At 41.3% G+C, this 18792-nt stretch overlaps 1 protein-coding gene across 1 annotated transcript; it reads left to right on the forward strand.

Moving 5' to 3' along the window:
* Positions 1 to 12825: 12825 nt before the first annotated feature.
* SLC7A3 (solute carrier family 7 member 3) lies at positions 12826 to 18296 on the forward strand. The gene is made up of 13 exons (XM_066356457.1): positions 12826 to 12876; positions 13523 to 13638; positions 13909 to 14308; positions 15021 to 15179; positions 15353 to 15530; positions 15673 to 15785; positions 15910 to 16132; positions 16305 to 16444; positions 16548 to 16650; positions 16895 to 17061; positions 17232 to 17398; positions 17803 to 17911; positions 18029 to 18296. Exons 2-13 carry the CDS (start codon positions 13558 to 13560, stop codon positions 18142 to 18144), a joined length of 1956 nt encoding a protein of 651 aa, XP_066212554.1. The 5' UTR covers positions 12826 to 12876; positions 13523 to 13557; the 3' UTR covers positions 18145 to 18296.
* Positions 18297 to 18792: the final 496 nt, after the last annotated feature.

Genomic DNA, 18792 nt, shown 5'->3' on the forward strand with positions numbered 1-18792 from the left:
GGAATTGTGTGATAATACACTTCTGTTTTTTAAACAAGCCAGTTTATGGTACTTTATTATGGCAGCCTTAAGAAACTAATAGAGATTATTTTTCCTACAGAAACCCAATAAAGGTGGAGGCCTGAACTCTGCCTTGGTCCTGTCTTGACTCCTGACCACCCTGGTGTTTTTCCATGGTACCCTGCATGGAGTGCCCTGAATGGTGTGTCTCCTTCTCTAGGACCTGGATAACGTTAGTTCAGCAATTAAAAACCTATGGTCAAGACCTAAAGATGGCAGCAGAATAGGCAGATGCACAGACGCCCAGCTCTCACCACCAAACTGCAATTCAAATCAATTTAGGAAAAATAAGCATGAAAAACCAACTCTGGGCTACAAGAACAGCTCTCAAAAACCAAGGAGCAAAGAAGAAGCTACAACAAACCTGGAAGGGAGTGCCTGAATCTCCCCTGCTTACAGGAACAGAGGTGGGGATGAAGCTGAGAGCCCAGAGGGGATCTCACTCCAGGGAAAGAGCAGAAAATACTGCTCACAGCCACTGGCCTGGTGACCAGGGAGCAAGGTGTGTTGAAAGGACTGGATTATCTTCCAAGTGGAAAGGGGAAAGAGAGGGACAGATGGTGAGGGGAAAAGGATTTCAGGAGACAACCTAAAAAGCTGACTCATCCATGCTGGAGGAAGCAATAGCCGGGGGAGGGACTGATCCTTCCACAAAACAAGGCTAAAGTGCTTCCAGATCACAGATCTCCAGACATCTCTCTAGATAAAATCAGTGCAACAAGACACAGCTGAAAAGAAGAAGTGGGGAGGAGGGGCAGTAACTCAGGTCTCCATGGAGATCTGAGATACACCTTCCCCTACTGAAGCTGAAAAAACACCCTGCCCCCAGAGAGATTAATTGGTAGAAGAGACCTTCAGAGTCACAGGTTACACCCACCGCATTCCTGGATACAGTTTCAAGGAAGCCCAGTTTCAAATAATAGCTGATGCCAACCCAAGAAGACCTAGAAGTAACACAATTGAAAACTAGAGGCAGACAACACCAAGCCTAGACTCAAGCAACTCTACAAACAAAACACCCAAACACAGATAATGAGAAGACAAAGGAGTGCAATCCAAATGAAACCACAAGAGAAACCTTCAGGAGATGAATTGAGTGATATGGAAATAATCAAATTTCCAGATGCTGAGTTCAAAATAATCATTGTAAGGATGCTTAGGGATCTTAGAACAACAATGGATGGTCATTACGAACACCTAAATAAAAAAATAGCAAGTATAAAAAAGGATATTGAAATATTAAAAAAGAATCAGTCGGAGATGACAAATACAATATCAGAAATGAAGACCACAATGGAAGGAATTAAAAACAGGATAGACAGAGCTGAGGATTGAATCAGCAAGTAGGATAGCACCTTGAATGAAGGCAAGAAAGCAGAGAAGAAAAAAGAAAAGAGACTCAAAAAGTCTGAGGAAACTCTTAGAGAGCTCTGTGACAACATGAAGGGAAATAACATCCGCATCATAGGGGTTCCTGAAGAAGAAGAGAAAGAACAAGGGATAGAGACTTTGTTCAATCATATCATAGCTGAAAACTTCCCTAAATTAATGCAGGAGAAACTCTCACAAGTTCAAGAAGCCTAGAGAACTCCAATAAAGAGAAACCCAAAGAAACCTACACCAAGACACGTCATAATTAAAATACCAAAGCTAAGTGATAAAGAGAAAATATTAAAAGCTGCAAGAGAAAAAAAGCTATCACCTTCAAAGGAGCCCCCATAAGGATGACATTCAACTTCTCAACAGAAACACTTGAGGCCAGAAGGGAAGGGGAAGAAATATTCAAAGTAATGCAGAACAAGAACCTACAACCAAGACTACTTTATCCAGCAAGGCTATCATTTAAAATCGAAGGAGAAATAAAAAGCTTCCCAGACAAAAAACAACTCAAGGAATTCATTACAACCAAACCAATGCTGCAGGAAATCTTAAGGGGCCTGCTGTAAACAGATCAAAGTGGGAAAAGAATATAGCAAAAAAAAGGAATACAGCTTTAAAGAATAAAATGGCAATAAACAACTACATATCAATAATAACCTTAAATGTCAATGGATTAAATGATCCAATCAAAAGACATAGGGTAGCTGCATGGATAAGAAAACAGGACCCGTACATATGCTGTCTACAAGAGACACACCTTAAAACAAAAGATTCACATAGATTGAAGGTAAAAGGATGGAAAAAAATATTTCATGCAAACAGAAATGAAAAAAAAAGCTGGGGTAGCAATACTTATATCAGACAAAATGGACTTTAAAACAAAGGATATAGTAAGAGATAAAGAAGGCCACTACATAATGATAAAGGGAGTAATCCAACAGAAAGATATAACTATTATAAATATCTATGCACCTAATATAGGAGCACCTAAATATATAAAGCCGACTTTGATGGATATAAAGGGCGAGATCAACAGCAATACTATAATAGGGGGAATTTCAATACCCCACTAACATCACTAGATAGATCCTCAAGAAAGAAAATTAACAAAGAAACAGCAGACATAAAGGACACACTAGATGAACTCGATTTAATAAATATCTTCAGAACCTTTCACTCTAAAGCAGCAGAATATACATTCTTTTCAAGTGCTCATGGTACATTCTGTAGGATAGACCACATGTTAGGGCACAAAAGTGGTCTCAACAAATTTAAGAAGATTGAAATCATATCAAGCAATTTCTCTGATCATAACGGCATGAAAGTAGAAATGAATCACAACAGAAAAGCTCAAAAATTTTCAAACACATGGAAACTAAATAGCAGGTTGTTAAATAAGGAATGGATTAAGAATGAGATCAAAGAAGAAATTTAAAAATTCCTAGAAACGAATGATAATGAGCATACAACAACTCAAAATTTATGGGACACAGCAAAAACGGTACTGAGAGGGAAGTTCATAGCATTACAGGCACATCTTAAGAACCTACAAAAAGCTCAAATAAACAACTTAACCCTGCATCTAAAAGAACTAGAAAAAGAACAGCAAGTAAAGCCCAAATGTAGTAGAAGGAAGAAAATATTAAAGATCAGAGCAGAAATAAATGACATAGAGGCTAAAGAAACAATACAGAGGATCAACGAAACTAGGAGCTTGTTCTTCGAAAAAGTAAACAAGATTTATGAACCTTTAACTAGACTCACCAAGAAAAAAAGAGAGAGGACTCAAATAAATGAAATTAGAAATGAGAGTGGAGAAATAACAACTGACACAACAGACATACAAAATGTTGTAAGAAAACACTATGAAGAACTGTATGCCAAAAAACTAGACAACCTAGATGAAATGGACAAATTCCTTGAAACATACAATCTTCCAAAAATCAATTTGGAAGAATCAGAAAACCTAAACAGACCGATTACACCAAATGATATTGAAACAGTTATAAAAAAACTCCCAACAAAGAAAAGTCCGGGGCCTGATGGCTTCACAAGTGAATTCTACCAAATATTCAAAGAAGAACTAACTTCTATCCTTCTCAAGCTATTTCAAAAAATTCAAGAGGAAGGATGACTTCCAAGCTCCTTTTATGAGGCAAGCATAATTCTGATTCCAAAACCAGGCAAAGACAACACAAAGAAAGAAAATTATAGGCCAATATCCTTGATGAATATAGATGCTAAAATCCTCAACAAAATATTAGCAAACCACATCCAACAATATATGGAAAAAATCATACACCATAATCAAGTGGGATTTATTCTAGGTAGGCAAGGCTGGTATAATATTTGCAAATCAATCAATGTGATTCATCACATAAACAAAAGGAAGGACAAAAACCACATGATAATTTCAATAGATACAGAAAAAGCATTCGATAAAATCCAGCACCCGTTCATGATCACAACTCTCAGCAAAGTGGGAATACAAGGAACATACCTCAACATGATAAAAGCCATCTACGACAAACCCACAGCCAACATCATACTCAATGGACAAAAATTAAAAGCAATCCCCTTAAGATCAGGAACAAGGCATGGGTGCTCCTTTTCACCACTCTCATTCAACATAGTCCTGGAAGTCCTAGCCACAGCAATCAGACAAGAAGAAGAAATAAAAAGCATTCAAGTTGGAAAAAAAGAAGTAAAACTATCATTATCTGCAGATGATATGATATTGTATATAGAACACCCTAAAGTCTCAGTCAAAAAACTACTGGACCTGATAAATGAATTCAGCAAAGTGGCAGGATATAAAATTAATACTCAGAAATCAGAGGCATTTTTATACGCTAACAATGAACAGTCAGAAAGAGAAATTAAGGAAACAATCCCCTTCACTATTACAACCAAAAAAATAAAGTACCTAGAAGTAAATTTAACCAAGGAGACTAAAGACTTGTACTCGGAAAATTATAAAACATTGATAAAAGAAATCAAGGAAGATACAAACAAGTGGAAGCATATACCGTGCTCATGGTTAGGAAGAATAAACATCATTAAAATGTCTATCTTACCTAAAGCAATTTATAAATTCAATGCAATACTAATTAAAATACCAATGACATACTTCAAAGATATAGATAACATATTCCAAAAATTTATATGGAACCAAAGAACATGAATTGCCTCAACAATCTTAAAAAAGAAGAATAAAGTGGGAGGTATCACAGTTCTTGATATCAAGTTATACTACAAGGCCATTGTACTCAAAACGGCCTGGTACTGGCATAAGAACAGTCATATAGATCAATGGAACAGATAGAGAACCCAGAAATAAACCCACAGCTCTATGGACAACTGATATTTGACAAAGGAGGTAAGGAAATACAATGGAGTAAAGACAGCCTCTTTAACAAATGGTGTTGGGAAAATTGGGCAGGTACCTGCAAAAAAAATGAAACTGGACCACCAACTTATACCATTCACAAAAATAAACTCAAAATGGATAAAAGACTTAAATGTAAGCTGTAAAACCATAAGCATCTTAGAAGAAAACATAGGCAGTAAGCTCTCTGACATCTCTCACAGCAATATATTTGCGGATTTATCTCCATGGGGAAGTGAAATAAAAGACAGGATAAACAAATGAGACTATATCAAACTAAAAAGCTTTTGCACAGCTAAAGACAATAAGAACAGAATAAAAAGACAAACTACACAATGGGAGAACATATTTGACAATATGTCTGATAAGGAGTTAATAACCAAAATTTATAAAGAACTTGTAAGTCTCAACACCAGGAAGACAAACAATCCAATCAAAAAATGGAAAAAGAAATGAATAGACACTTCTCCAAAGAGGACACACAGATGGGCAAGAGGCATATGAAAAAATGCTCAACATCACTAATCATTAAAGAAATGCAAATTAAAATCACAATGAGATATCACCTCACACCAGTCAGAATAGCACTCATCAACAAAACAACGCAGAGTAAGTGCTGGCCAGGATGTGGAGAAAAGGGAACCCTCCTGCACTGCTGATGGGAATGCAGACTGGTGCAGCCACTGTGAAAAACAGTATGGAGATTCATCAAAAAATTGAAAATCGAACTGCCTTTTGACCCAGCTATCCCACTTTTAGGAATATACCCCAAGAATACCATAGAACTGCTCCAGGAGAAATGCACCCCCATGTTTGTGGCAGCATTGTTCACAATAGCGAAGATCTGGAAACAGCCCAAATGTCCATCAGAGGACGAGTGGATTAAAAAGCTTTGGTACATATATACTATGGAATACTACTCAGCCATAAGAAATGATGACATCGGATCATTTACAATAACATGGATAGACCTTGATAACATTATACGGAATGAAATTAGTAAATCAGAAAAAACTAAGAACTGTATGAATCCATACATAGATGGGACATAAAAATGAGACTGAGAGACATGGACAAGAATGTGATGGTAACAGGGATGGGGGGTAGGGGGTGTGGGGAGAAGATGGAGAGAGAGGATGGGGAGGGGAGGGGCACAAAGAAAACCAGATAGAAGGTGATAGAAGGCAATTTGACTTTGGGTGAGGGGTATACAGCATAATCAAATGTCAAAATAATCTGAAGATGTTTTCTCTCAACATATGTACCCTGATTTATCAATGTCACTGCATTAAATTTAATAAAAAAAAGAAACTAATAGAATTGGAAAAGAATGGACCATCAGTAAATCATATTGAGAAAAGTAGCCAGTTGGAGAAAGTAATCAGATATCTTCCTCATCCCTCTACTGAATTCAATTACAGTTGTTATCAGTGTTTAATGTTTAAAAAGTATTAGAAGAAAATATTGGTTAATATACTTGATCATCTTAGAGTGAAGAATTTTTTAGCATTATGCAAACTCCTATAACTGTAAAAAAATTTAGCTATCATGTTTTTACCTTTTAAACTAGTAAAAATTTAAAATATTGATAGTATGAAGCATTGGCTAATGTTCTAGCAAATGGTACTTTAATATACTTGAAATATTCTTTATATAACAAAATATAAATTCTATATATAATATAGAATACAAATATGATATATTATGTAATTATATATATCCTTTAGTTCCATAAACACACATACATACATATGCATTCTTTTTTTTTATTACAGAGACAGAGAGAGAGTCAGAGAGAGGGATAGATAGGGACAGACAGACAGGAACGGCCTGAGATGAGAAGCATCAATCATCAGTTTTTCATTGCGACACCTTAGTTGTTCATTGATTGCTTTCTCATATGTGCCTTGACTATGGGCCTTCAGCAGACCAAGTAACCCCTTGCTCAAGCCAGCAACCTTGGGTCCAAACTGGTTAGCTTTGCTCAAACCAGATGAACCTGCGCTCAAGCTGGCGACCTCTGGGTCTCGAACCTGGGTCCTCTGCATCCCAGTCCGATGCTCTATCCACTGCGCCACCACCTGGTCAGGCACGTATTCATTCTTTAGCTCCGTAAAATGATAAGGAATTTATGCCAAAGGTATATATATATGTATATATATTCATGTAGCAATATTTATAAGACAGAACTAGAAATAATCTTAAAAGTTCATCAGCTGACAATGGTTAAATCAGTTACTCTTTATTCACAAAATGAAAGTGTCTTCATCCATTAAACATGCTGTACAGCTCTGTTTAACAAGATGGAAAGATCTCTAAAATAAATTGTGCACTGAAAAAAAACAGATTAAAAAGGGCATATTTAGTGTGACCTGTGGTGGCGCAGTGGATAGAGCATCGACCTGGAAATGCTGAGGTCACCGGTTCAAAACCCTGGGTTTGCCTGGTCAAGACACATATGGGAGTTGATGCTTCCAGCTCCTCCCCCCTTCTCTCTCTCTGTCTCTCCTCTCTCTCTCCCTCTCCTCTCTAAAATGAATAAATAAATTTAAAAAAATTAAAAAAAAAGGCATATTTATCTGATCTCATGTGGGCGCCCCCCCATGTACACTCACATGAAGAAGTCTAGTCATCTGATGTCTAGAAAAATATTGAATAAAATTACAATATTAAACACAACTATAATAGTGATGAAATTTAGGGTCACTTCTAATTTAATTTGTATATTTTTCTATATTGTTTGACATTCTAACATGACTGTTAATAATTTAAAACTCTTTTCATTATTCATTTAGTTGAGAAAAAAATACTTTTTTCTTGAGTTTTAATTTTTTTAATTTATTCATTTTAGTGAGGAGAGAGAGAGAGAGAAATAGAGAGAGAGAGAGAGAGAGAGAGAGAGAGAGAGAGAGAGAGAGAGAGAAAGCAGGGAGCATCAACTCCCATATGTGCCTTGATCAGACACGTGCAGGGTTTTGAACCAGCGACCTCAGTGTTCCAGGTCGATACTTTATCCTCTGTGCCACCACAGGTCAGGCTGAGAAAAAATATATTATAAATAAAAAATAATAAAAGTAGAAGAGGAGTCAGAGCGAGTGATTCAAAGCAGAACAACTTGATGCACTGTGGCTTGGAGATGGAGAAGACCACATGTTAATGAAATGGGGATCTCAGTCCTCCAACTGCATGGAACTAAATTCTGCCAACAACTTGATGAGTTTGGAAGTGGATTCTTCCCCAGAGCATCTAAAAAGGACTGCAGATACTTTAATTTTATCCGCATGGGACCCTGAGCAAAAAATCCAGCCATGCAGTGCCCGTCTTCTGACCTATAAAAACTGTGAAACAATAAATTTGTGTTGCTTTAAGTCTCTAAATTTGTTATGGCAGAAATAGGAAACTAATACAAGTAGTTTTTCCTTTGTAATTAATATGTAATTGGGGGTGGGGTGAGAGGTGGAGGTAGTGGTGGGGAAGGGGGTATTTGAAAGCCTGTGAATATCCTGTTTACCACCACTTAAGGATTATCTATTGATTATCTTTGTCTGAATCCGTTACTACTTTGGTGAGAATAAGATGATGATTTATTTTTTTGTTTTTAAATTTATTTTTTAATTGAAGTTTACATTCAATATTATTTTGTATTAGTTTCAGGTGTACAGCATAGTGAATAATCATATACTTTACAAAGTGTTCCCCCTGTATGTCCAGTACCCACCTGGCACCCTACACAGTTACTAAAATATTATTGAATGAATTTTCTATGCTGTACTTTACATCCCTGTGACTATTGTAACCACCAATTTGTACTTATTAACTCTTTCACCCTTTTCAGCCAGTCCCCCAAACCCCTCCCCTCTGGCAACTATCAGTCTGTGCTCTGTGTCTATTAGTCTGTAACAATTTTGTTTGTTTGCTCATTTTGTTCTTTGTATTTCTCTGACTGACTTATTTCACTTAGCATAATATTCTGTAGGTTCATCCATACTGTCCCAAATAGGAAGATTCCATTCTTTTTCATGGCCGAGTAATATTCCATTGTATATATGTATGACAGCTGTTTTATCCACTTGTCCTTTGATGGGCAGTTGGATTGCTTCCATATCTTGGCTATTGTAAATAACGCTGTATATAACATAGATGTGCATATATTTCTTCAAATTAGTATTTTGGGTTTCTCCAGATAAGGAATCACTAGGTCATAAGGCAGTTGCATTTTAAAAAATTTGAAGCACTTCCATACTGCTTTTCATAGTGGCTACACTAATCTGCCTTCTAACCAAACAGGCACAAGAATTCTCTTTCCTCCTCTTCCTCACCAACACTTGTTTGTGGATCTATTGATGGTAGCCATTCTGACAGGTGTAAGGTGATGTCTCATTGTAGTTTTGATTTGCACCTTTCTGATTAGTGGTGAGCAAAATGATGATTTTTAATTCTAGATTTTTTTTTTTAGACTTATTAGCTGTCATTCTTCTGTAAAGAAAAGCTCCCCCTTGCCTTTTAAAAGTATCACTATAAACTTATGAATTGTTTTATTTATTTATTTATTTATTTATTTATTATTTTTTTTACAGAGACAGAGTCAGAGAGAGGGATAGACAGGGACAGACAGACAGGAATGGAGAGATGAGAAGCATCAATCATTAATTTTTTGTTGCGTGTTGTGACACCTTAGTTGTTCATTGATTGCTTTCTCATATGTGCCTTGACGGCAGGCCTTCAGCAGACCAAGTAACCCCTTGCTTGAGCCAGCAACATTGGGTCCAAGCTGGTGAGCTTTTGCTTAAACCAGATGGGTCTGCGCTCAAGCTGGCGACCTCGGGGTCTCGAACCTGGGTCTTTCCGCATCCCAGTCCAACGCTCTATCCACTGCGCCACCGCCTGGTCAGGCAAATTGTTTTATTTTTATCTTTTTATTGTTCATACATATTTGTTCTACTGCTTTTATTTTTCAGAATATTTAAATAAATATTTATGTTTTTATTTTATTTTTTAAAAAATATTTGTTTTTAAACTGAACAACTTTTTTATCTTTAATACATTTTAGTAGTAATTGAAAAAAAATATTTGATTATGAAAAAAGGAGCCTGGCCTGTGGCGGTGCAGTGGAGAAAGTGTCGACCTGGAAAGCTAAGGTCGCCGGTTGGAAACCCTAGGCTTGCCCAGTCAAGGCACATACGGCAAGGAAGCAACGAACAACTGAAGTGAAGCAACTATACTTCTCATTTCCACCCCTCATTATTTCTGTGTAAAATCAATAAATAAAATCTTTAAAAAAATGAAAAAAGGAGAATACACAATTATATGGTAATTTAATATATGATATACAGGAGTGGGCAAAAGTTAGTTTACTTCTGTGAGTATATGAAACAGACTTTATTCTTGCATTGTTGTTTATTAATTATTGTACTATTTGTATTATAGCTGTACACCTATTTTTGCCCACCTGTGTGTGTGTGTGTGTGTGTGTGTGTGTGTATTTATGTGAAAAGACCATAACAAAGTTTGCAAAAATACAAATCCTTGGTTTGGTAGGAATTATGAATGACTTTCTTTGTAGTTTTCATTACTGCTAAATTGTTTGAAAATAAAAACAAACAAAAAATTCAATGTTTTGCATCAGGCTATTCATTGTATCCCAAGAGGTATTAAAGTTAGAGAAAGTCCGTGATGAGGAGGACACCACGGAACATCTGAAAAAATAAAAGCTGTAGAAGGAAATATAGTTGAATGCTATCTACAAATCCATGAAAAGGGTGGATGGTGAATGAGAACAGTTGTTCACAAAACATTGGAATGCTAAAACTGGAGGGTACCTCCTGATGTTTCTAATTAATTGACCAAGTTTTTATTGAATAATTGAGTGCCTATTAAGTCCACTGTCAGACTTGAGTGGTGTGAGTTTATGACCAATGATAAGAATCAGTGTTTACATATTAGGTAATAAGTTCATGACACCCATTACTCTGAGAGGGAGTCATGCATTACCTAACCTTGTCTTTCCTGCTGCCTCCGAAACACTGCACTTGCTCGGCTCATTGCTACATGGTCACCTGACTTTACTTCATGCCTCTTTGAGGGTCCAGAACTCAGTCACCCTTCATCCTTCACAGATCAGCTGAAGTCTCTGTCAACTTCCCTCCTTAGCACCTTACAAACTAAGAGGGTGTCTTTCCCTTAATATTGACAACACCAACTTGTCAATTAATCTGATAATTGAGTCAATCACCTACTCTAAGCAGCCAAATGGTGATCATACATACCAATATATCATTCTGAATATGAATAAAGTTTTAATTGAATATTTCCCATGTGACAGGCAGGAAATTTGACTTCATTTCATCTAAGTATCACAACAAACCTGTGAAACGTGTATATTACATCCAGAAACTGAGGCTCAGAGATGTTATAAAATTTGCTCCAAGCCACACGGCTGAGCTGGGAATTTAACCTAGGTTTAATTCCATAGACTGCAGTCCTAACCAGTATGTAATCCTTTTTTTCAATTATACTGTGTATTTTCTTGCCCTATCTAGATTTTTAAGACAAGGAGGGCAAGGATTTTTTTTAATGTTTTCTTTGTAGTCTCTTCATTGCTACACTAGCTGTTATATACATAGTCAGTGCTCAATAAATATTTAAGGAATCCCAAAATAGAGTTGGAGCTAGCTAAAAATACCAATTAGTTGAGATAGGACTTAGATTTTGGATAGATTTCATGTGTGACCTAATTATAATGGATTATTTAAAGGCAACAAGACTATTTGGGTCCATCCCTGCCCCCTGAGACATTCCCTGGGGAGCTGCATTATCACTAAGAGTTGATTGCTGGGTGGGAGTATGTTCTAACAACAGGCATGATTGTTCTTTGATTCTTCAGCTCCTTTTTTTGTGTTCCAGAAACTCCTAGCCTAAGGGCTTGCATCCACGCTGGTGCTCCGGGCCAGTTTGACTGTTTGCTGCCACACCTCCTCTTTTCTTGCATTTAAACGAGGTACGACACCCCTGGGAGGCAGACATTAGTCCAACAGGCCAGGTTTTATCAGTGAGGGAGCAAACAAATATTGGCGGTGTGATGTCAAGCAAGTCACGCCTGTGAGCCTCAGTTTACTCAACAGTAAAAAGGAATTAAACGAGCTCCCTTCTTCAATATTTCAATATTGTCAGAATTTCGTGTTCAAGAGTTTAATATTTTTAGGTAGCTAGAGATACACTATGACGAGACTGGGGCCTGGAAATCTGGACAGGATTAATTATGTGTACAGGTGGTGGTTGAAATAATCTTCCATTCCTTTGCTGACTGCATTAGAAACACCCACATGTTGTATGTCAACTATACATTAATAAAAAATATATATCTAAAAACAACACCCACAGTTGAGGGTGAGAGCTGAGGGACCGGCGTCAGGTCGCTGTCCATAACCTGGTATAGTCCTTGGGAAAGATTTCAGGGGTGCGGGAGCCTCGCATAGAAAAGGAAGCTGAGGAAGACAGAACGGGTTGGAGACTCCGGTGTCGTTTCCTCTCCACCTCTCACCCCTCCCCCACTCCACCAATCTCCAATTCCGACTATCAAGGCACAAAGGTAGTAAATCCCAGGGGGTCTCTGGCCAGGAAGACTCTCATTGTCCTGCTTGCAGGTAAGCGAGGAGTAAAGGCTGCCCTCTCCCTTTCTCGCTCGTTCCCACGCTGGTCTTGCTGTTGCCAGTGGGAAACAGACTCAGGCCCCACGCAATCCCTTTTGCTAAGCGGAGGAGTGTGTGTGTGTGTGTGTGTGTGTGTGTGTGCGCGCGCGCGCGCGCGTGGGGGTGTTTGTGAGTGTGTGTGTGTGTATGTGTGTGTGTGCGCGCTGTGTATAGGGAGGAGGGTTGGGGGAGGGATTCCATGACGTTACCGGCTCCGCCTCTGAGGGTATATAAGGGGCGCTTGGCGCGCAACGACCCCAAGCAGCGGCTTTGAAGCTTTAGCTGCTGAACTCAGCATCCTTAAGCCAACTCGGCTTAAGTCAGCCTCACTGGAGCCAAGGCAAGACTAACCACTCCCAGGTAAGCCTGGGGGAGTGGGGGGGTGGCGGCACGTGAGTCAGAGGAGGACGGCGAGGGTCCAGGCATGCCTGGGATTCTCGGGCAACCATGGCTTGCAGTTGCATCAACGCAGCCCGTGACCTGTTGCTGGCGAGACCCCGGCCCCGGCAGCCAAACGTCCTATCTCCACCTCAGCCCCAGACAGTATCTGTTAGGTGGGGAGATAAGAATCTAGGAGGTCGGTCGGGGGGCTCAATGCGGTGCCCCTTCTCTTTGGTGTGAACAATCACGGGCTGCTCGGGGTTCCCCCGCCGCCCCTCGGGAAGTATCTTCAAGTCTTCACATGTCGAAGTGGTGCCTCACTGTTGATGCTTGCTGGTCAGCCCGGTGGGGAGGGAGGAAACGGGGGGGGGGGGGGACATTTGCTTACTCCTCCCGTCCACCGCCACGCAGTTCCGCGGTGTGGGTTAGGTGAGGAGGGAAGGAATGGAGGCTCTGCTCACTTTTGACCTGCAGCCCAGATCGCAGGAGAACACTCCTTCTGGGCGATGTAGAAGCCACACCTATTGAGTGGTTCTGGGGGCGAACGCTGAAACGGAATGTAGATATAGGGCTTCTTCCCCGAGTTGATGGCCCCTCCTGAGTAGAGTTCTGTTTAATTCCCAAGGATCTTCAGATCAGGAAACAGACATATTAAGCTCCATGGTTCCTGGGTTGAAGTCTAGGATAAACCTCATATCTTCCCAGCCAGAGAGAGAAGCAACTAACATTGAAGAGCTGCTAGTAAGTGTCAGGACACTGTACTCACTGCAGGGGGCTTTCATCTGCCTTTTCTGAAATCAGTCCTTCCACAAACCTGTGAGGTATTATTATTCCTAACCGTGTGGGAAGAAACTGAGGTTAGAGGGGAAGTGGCTTGCTTTTGTTTCTTAAATAGCTTCTCACCCCCCCCCCCCATAGCACCTGTGCTTGGTCGGGTGGGTATTGTAATTCATTCTTAGAGTTTAGGGATTACGAGCCCTACTGAAGAGCTTTTGTCTTGTTTTTCACCAGATCCCAGCTTCCTCTTCAATTCCAGCTAGAATGCCCTTGCAGAAACTTCGCAGATTTGCTCATAAACTGACACGCAGACGTAAACTGGAGCCAGGCACGGCTGAGACTCGCCTTGCCAGATGCCTGAGCACTGTGGATTTAGTGGCCCTGGGTGTGGGCAGTACACTGGGTGCAGGCGTGTATGTCCTGGCTGGAGAGGTGGCCAGAGATAAAGCAGGACCATCCATTGTGATCTGCTTTTTGGTGGCCGCCCTAGCTTCTGTGCTGGCTGGGTTGTGTTATGCAGAGTTTGGTGCCCGGGTTCCCCGGTCTGGTTCTGCATATCTCTACAGCTATGTCACTGTGGGTGAACTCTGGGCCTTCACCACTGGCTGGAACCTCATTCTCTCCTATGTCATCGGTGAGATGTTTGGGCAGGGAGGCCACTGCACAGCCAATGAAGGGGCTTTGGGTTCAGAATATCTGGGTGGAATGGGTGAAGTCATTCACAAGACTTCAATACCTTTAAATGTGTGTGTTTGCTGGCAGGCTGGGGGTTGCAGGTGTGGAGAAATTGTTCATTCTACTTACCTTTGTCCTGTTTTCCTTTTTCTTCTTTTTGAGCTGTTAAGATTTATTTATTTTAGAGAGAAAGGAAGGGGGAGAAAGACATCGATTTGTTGTTCCACTTATTTATGCATTCATTAGTTGATTCTTTTAAAAAATATTTTTAAAGATTTTAGAGAGGAGAGGGAGGGAGAGAGAGAGAAAGAGAGAGAAGGAGAAGGAACAGGAAGCATCAACTCCCATGACCAGGCAAGGCCAGGGTTTCAAACTGGCGACCTCAGCATTCCAGGTTGATGCTTTATCCACTGCACCCCCACAGGTCAGGTTCATTGGTTGCTTCTTGTATGTGCCCTGACCAGGAATCAAACCTGCAACCTTGGTGTATCGGTTTGCTGCTCGAACCAACTGAGCTCTACCTGGCCAGGGCCCCGGTTTTCTTAAATTGACTAATTTTGGTTTTTAAAAAGTAAATCTAGATGAAAACAGCAGGGATTCTTGTGAGACTGCTATGGGAGAGGTATGGGAGGGAGAGGAACTTTACCCCATGTTTCTCTCTGCTCCAACAGGTACAGCCAGCGTGGCCCGGGCCTGGAGCTCAGCTTTTGACAATCTGATTGGGAACCACATCTCTCAGACCCTGCAGGGGAGTATTTCACTGAATGTTCCCCATGTCCTCGCAGAATATCCAGACTTTTTTGCTTTGGGCCTTGTGTTGTTGCTCACTGGTGAGGGTTGGGGACAGGGATAATGATGGGGGTGGGGCCAGGAGGGACTAGGTCTGAGAACGACTTAGCGGAGGTGGTAATGGTAACCCAGAAGAAAAGCTGGGAAGGAGCAGTCTGTACCTAGATGTGGGACTGAGGATTTTCTTACAGTTCTGAATACCTGTTTCCCACAGGGTTGCTGGCTCTGGGAGCCAGTGAGTCGGCCCTGGTTACTAAAGTGTTCACAGTGGTCAACCTTTTGGTTCTCGGCTTTGTCATCATCTCTGGCTTCATTAAGGGGGACCTGCACAACTGGAAGCTCACAGAAAAGGACTACAAACTGGCCGTGGATAGGCTCAATGATACTCATAGGTTAGGAGATGCAGAGCTGGGAACATGATGTGGGGAGGGATGGGAGCCTAGGGCTTGAAAAGACCTAAGTAGTTTGGCTTTAAAGAAAAGGAAGAGTTGACTAGACATACCCTAACCTTCTCCATCCCTTCTTCTACTTTAGCTTGGGTCAGCTGGGCTCTGGAAAATTTGTGCCTTTTGGCTTCGAGGGAATTCTCCGTGGAGCAGCTACCTGTTTCTATGCATTTGTTGGTTTCGACTGCATTGCTACCACCGGTAATGCTGCCGTTCCATTTCTTCCGGGGCTTGGGCACAGTGTGAGCTCAAGCTACATGCAGATTGGGGGAGGAAGAGGACTGAGCCTGCTTTCCTGACTCAGACCTTGTGACCCTTCCTGCAGGGGAAGAGGCCCAGAATCCCCAGCGTTCCATCCCAGTGGGCATTGTGATTTCACTGTCTGTCTGCTTTTTGGCGTATTTTGGGGTTTCTTCAGCACTCACGCTAATGATGCCTTACTATCAGCTTCAACCTAAGAGTCCCTTGCCTGAGGCTTTTCTCCATGTTGGATGGGCCTCCGCCCGCTACGTTGTGGCTGGTGGATCTCTCTGTGCTCTTTCTACCAGGTCAGTGTCAAACATGTGTTGTCCTCTGCTGACAGTCTCAAATTACAGTGTTCGGTACCACAGAACACACTTTCAAAAGGCTATAAGGAAAAGGTGGAGACTCCTTAACCTTACAGGCTAGGGGACAGACACTGCAGTCAACTCACGCTGCTCTGGGCATTCTTCTCTCCAGCCTCCTAGGCTCTATGTTCCCCATGCCTCGGGTGATTTATGCGATGGCGGAGGATGGCCTCCTGTTTCGTGTCCTTGCCCGGATCCACAGCCGCACACACACCCCTGTCATAGCCACTGTGGTCTCTGGCATTATTGCAGGTGAAATGGTGTTTTTGCACTTTTCCCTGGTTGTTTCTTCAACTCCCTTAACTTTACTCTTCTCTTTTCTCATTTGCTTTTGTTTTCTGCCCATGAATTTCAGCATTAATGGCATTCCTCTTTGAACTTTCTGATCTTGTGGACCTCATGTCAATTGGGACCCTGCTTGCCTACTCCTTGGTATCTATTTGTGTTCTCATCCTCAGGTGAGACTCCCTTCCTCTGCACATTGAGATATGTATTTTTATTCTTTGAGGGGGGTGAGGAGAATCCGCTCCTCCTTCCCCTACTGCCATCATCGTCCTGCCTGTCCTTGAGGAATGTGGATATCCGTCCTTACCAATAAGACCTTCTACCCTGCATCATGACCAGGGAGGCTAAGCTGCCCCAGGGAAGACCATAAAACGGTTGAGGGCTGTTCTTAGTACTGCTTTCTTACTCTCGCTTCAGGTACCAGCCTGGCCAAGAGATCAGGATCGAGGAAGATGAACTGGAGCTGCAGGAAGAGCCAATGTCTGAGATAGAAAAGCTGACCTTGCAGGCACTATTTTGTCCATACAACGCCGCCCCGACTCTGCTCTCTGGCCAGATTGTCTACGTTTGTTCCTCCCTGCTTGGTGAGCAATGGAATTTTTCTCTTGGTGGTTCTGTGAGGAGTTAGTATGTGGCATTTGGTGGCTGAGGAAGAACTAGAGAGAGAGTGATCCTCCTTGGAATAGAGTACCTAATGTCTTAACGTGTTGGTCTCAAGAGTTGGTTTTGATGTTTTTCAACTTGACTCTTGAAGCTTTGCTGCTGAGTGTCCTCTGCCTGGTGCTGACCCAGTGGTCAATTCCACTGCTTTCTGGAGATCCAATATGGATTGTAGTGGTTGTGCTGCTCCTGATGCTCATTACTGGGATCACTGGGGTCATCTGGAGACAGCCACAGAGTTCCACTCGCCTTCATTTTAAGGTAAATGACCTTTCTTTTCCCCCCTACCAGCCCATCTTTAAAAAAAATAAGCTTCAGATTCCTTGCAGTCTAATAAGGTTCATGTATATCCTTTATTTGGTCAAGAAAGGAAAGATAAGAGATACCTAGACCAAACAAACAAACAAACAAACAAACAGATAAACAGAAAAAGAGATACTTAGACCAAAGAATTCTTCTCTGACCCTCCTTAGTTCCTTTCCAGTTCTGTTTCCCCATACTCTGAGTATTACAGTTCCATGTGAGGCACACTAAATGAGTGGGCTTCAACTGAAATGCATGGTTGGGTGGGAGTTGGACTTTTCTTTTCCTGGGCTGAGTAGATTAAGAATCTTTTTCCAGGTCACCTTGTGGTATGTACAAAAAGGATTTTGCTTTGTTCCCAGGTACCTGCTTTGCCTCTCCTCCCACTAATGAGCGTCTTTGTGAATGTTTATCTTATGATGCAGATGACACCTGGCACGTGGGCCCGATTTGGGGTCTGGATGGTGATTGGTAGGTATCCACTTGGGGAGAATAAGCCTCTTGTGTGTCTTATCCCAACTCCTCTCCCTTTTGGTCTCAAGTAGGAGGCCTATTAAGCCCCATCTTATAGTTACCTTTCCGCACTAGGGTTTGCTATCTACTTCGGCTATGGAGTACAGCACAGCCTGGAAGAGGTTAAGAGTGATGAACCCCCATTCAAGTCTAGGACCCGAACTGTAGACTTTGATCTCAGCAGCGCCTGAATGCTGTCTGGTGTCCCCACACAATAATGGAGAGTACTCTAGACCACACAGAGAGCTAGGCCTCCAGTGGGATGTTGGTGGGGGAACACTAATAGAGCTGTGCTTGGTAGAGTGATGAGTGTGTCTTGTTTTTCATCTCTCTTTTTGTTAACATGTCTGCTTTTTAATTGCATCTATAGTTGCTTACTGGCTTTTCAAAAATATTAAAAGAATCTAGAAAAAGAAACTATGTCTTGTTTTTTGTTTGGTGGAGATGATGGGGACCCTGACATTCAGTGCGGAGAGCTTCAGAGAAGTGTACTTTATTTGTCCCAGTCACCATAAAAGTATCCGTTGTACTTTTGTGCGCTTCTTCTTGGCTCATGATTTGAGGAGGATGCTGTAAGCAGCCATCCAGCCTAGCCACATTTAAAAGAATGATCTTGAGCTAGGTTTTCCCTTGCTATACTAAAGGTTGGGTTCTGAATAAGTGGACGACAACACTCATCTCTGAGGTTTGGGGTGGACTCTGATCTCAACACTGTCATTGGTTAGGGCCCACTCTGGGACCACTATCTTCTGTTCTATCCCTTCTAGCTGGACAGTCCCAGACTCTTGTGTCTGCCCAAGCAACAGACATTTTGGCTGGGGGTTGACACTGCTGAGAGA

Source organism: Saccopteryx leptura, chromosome X (genome assembly GCF_036850995.1).
Source record: "Saccopteryx leptura isolate mSacLep1 chromosome X, mSacLep1_pri_phased_curated, whole genome shotgun sequence".
Taxonomy (NCBI): Eukaryota; Metazoa; Chordata; class Mammalia; order Chiroptera; family Emballonuridae; genus Saccopteryx; species Saccopteryx leptura.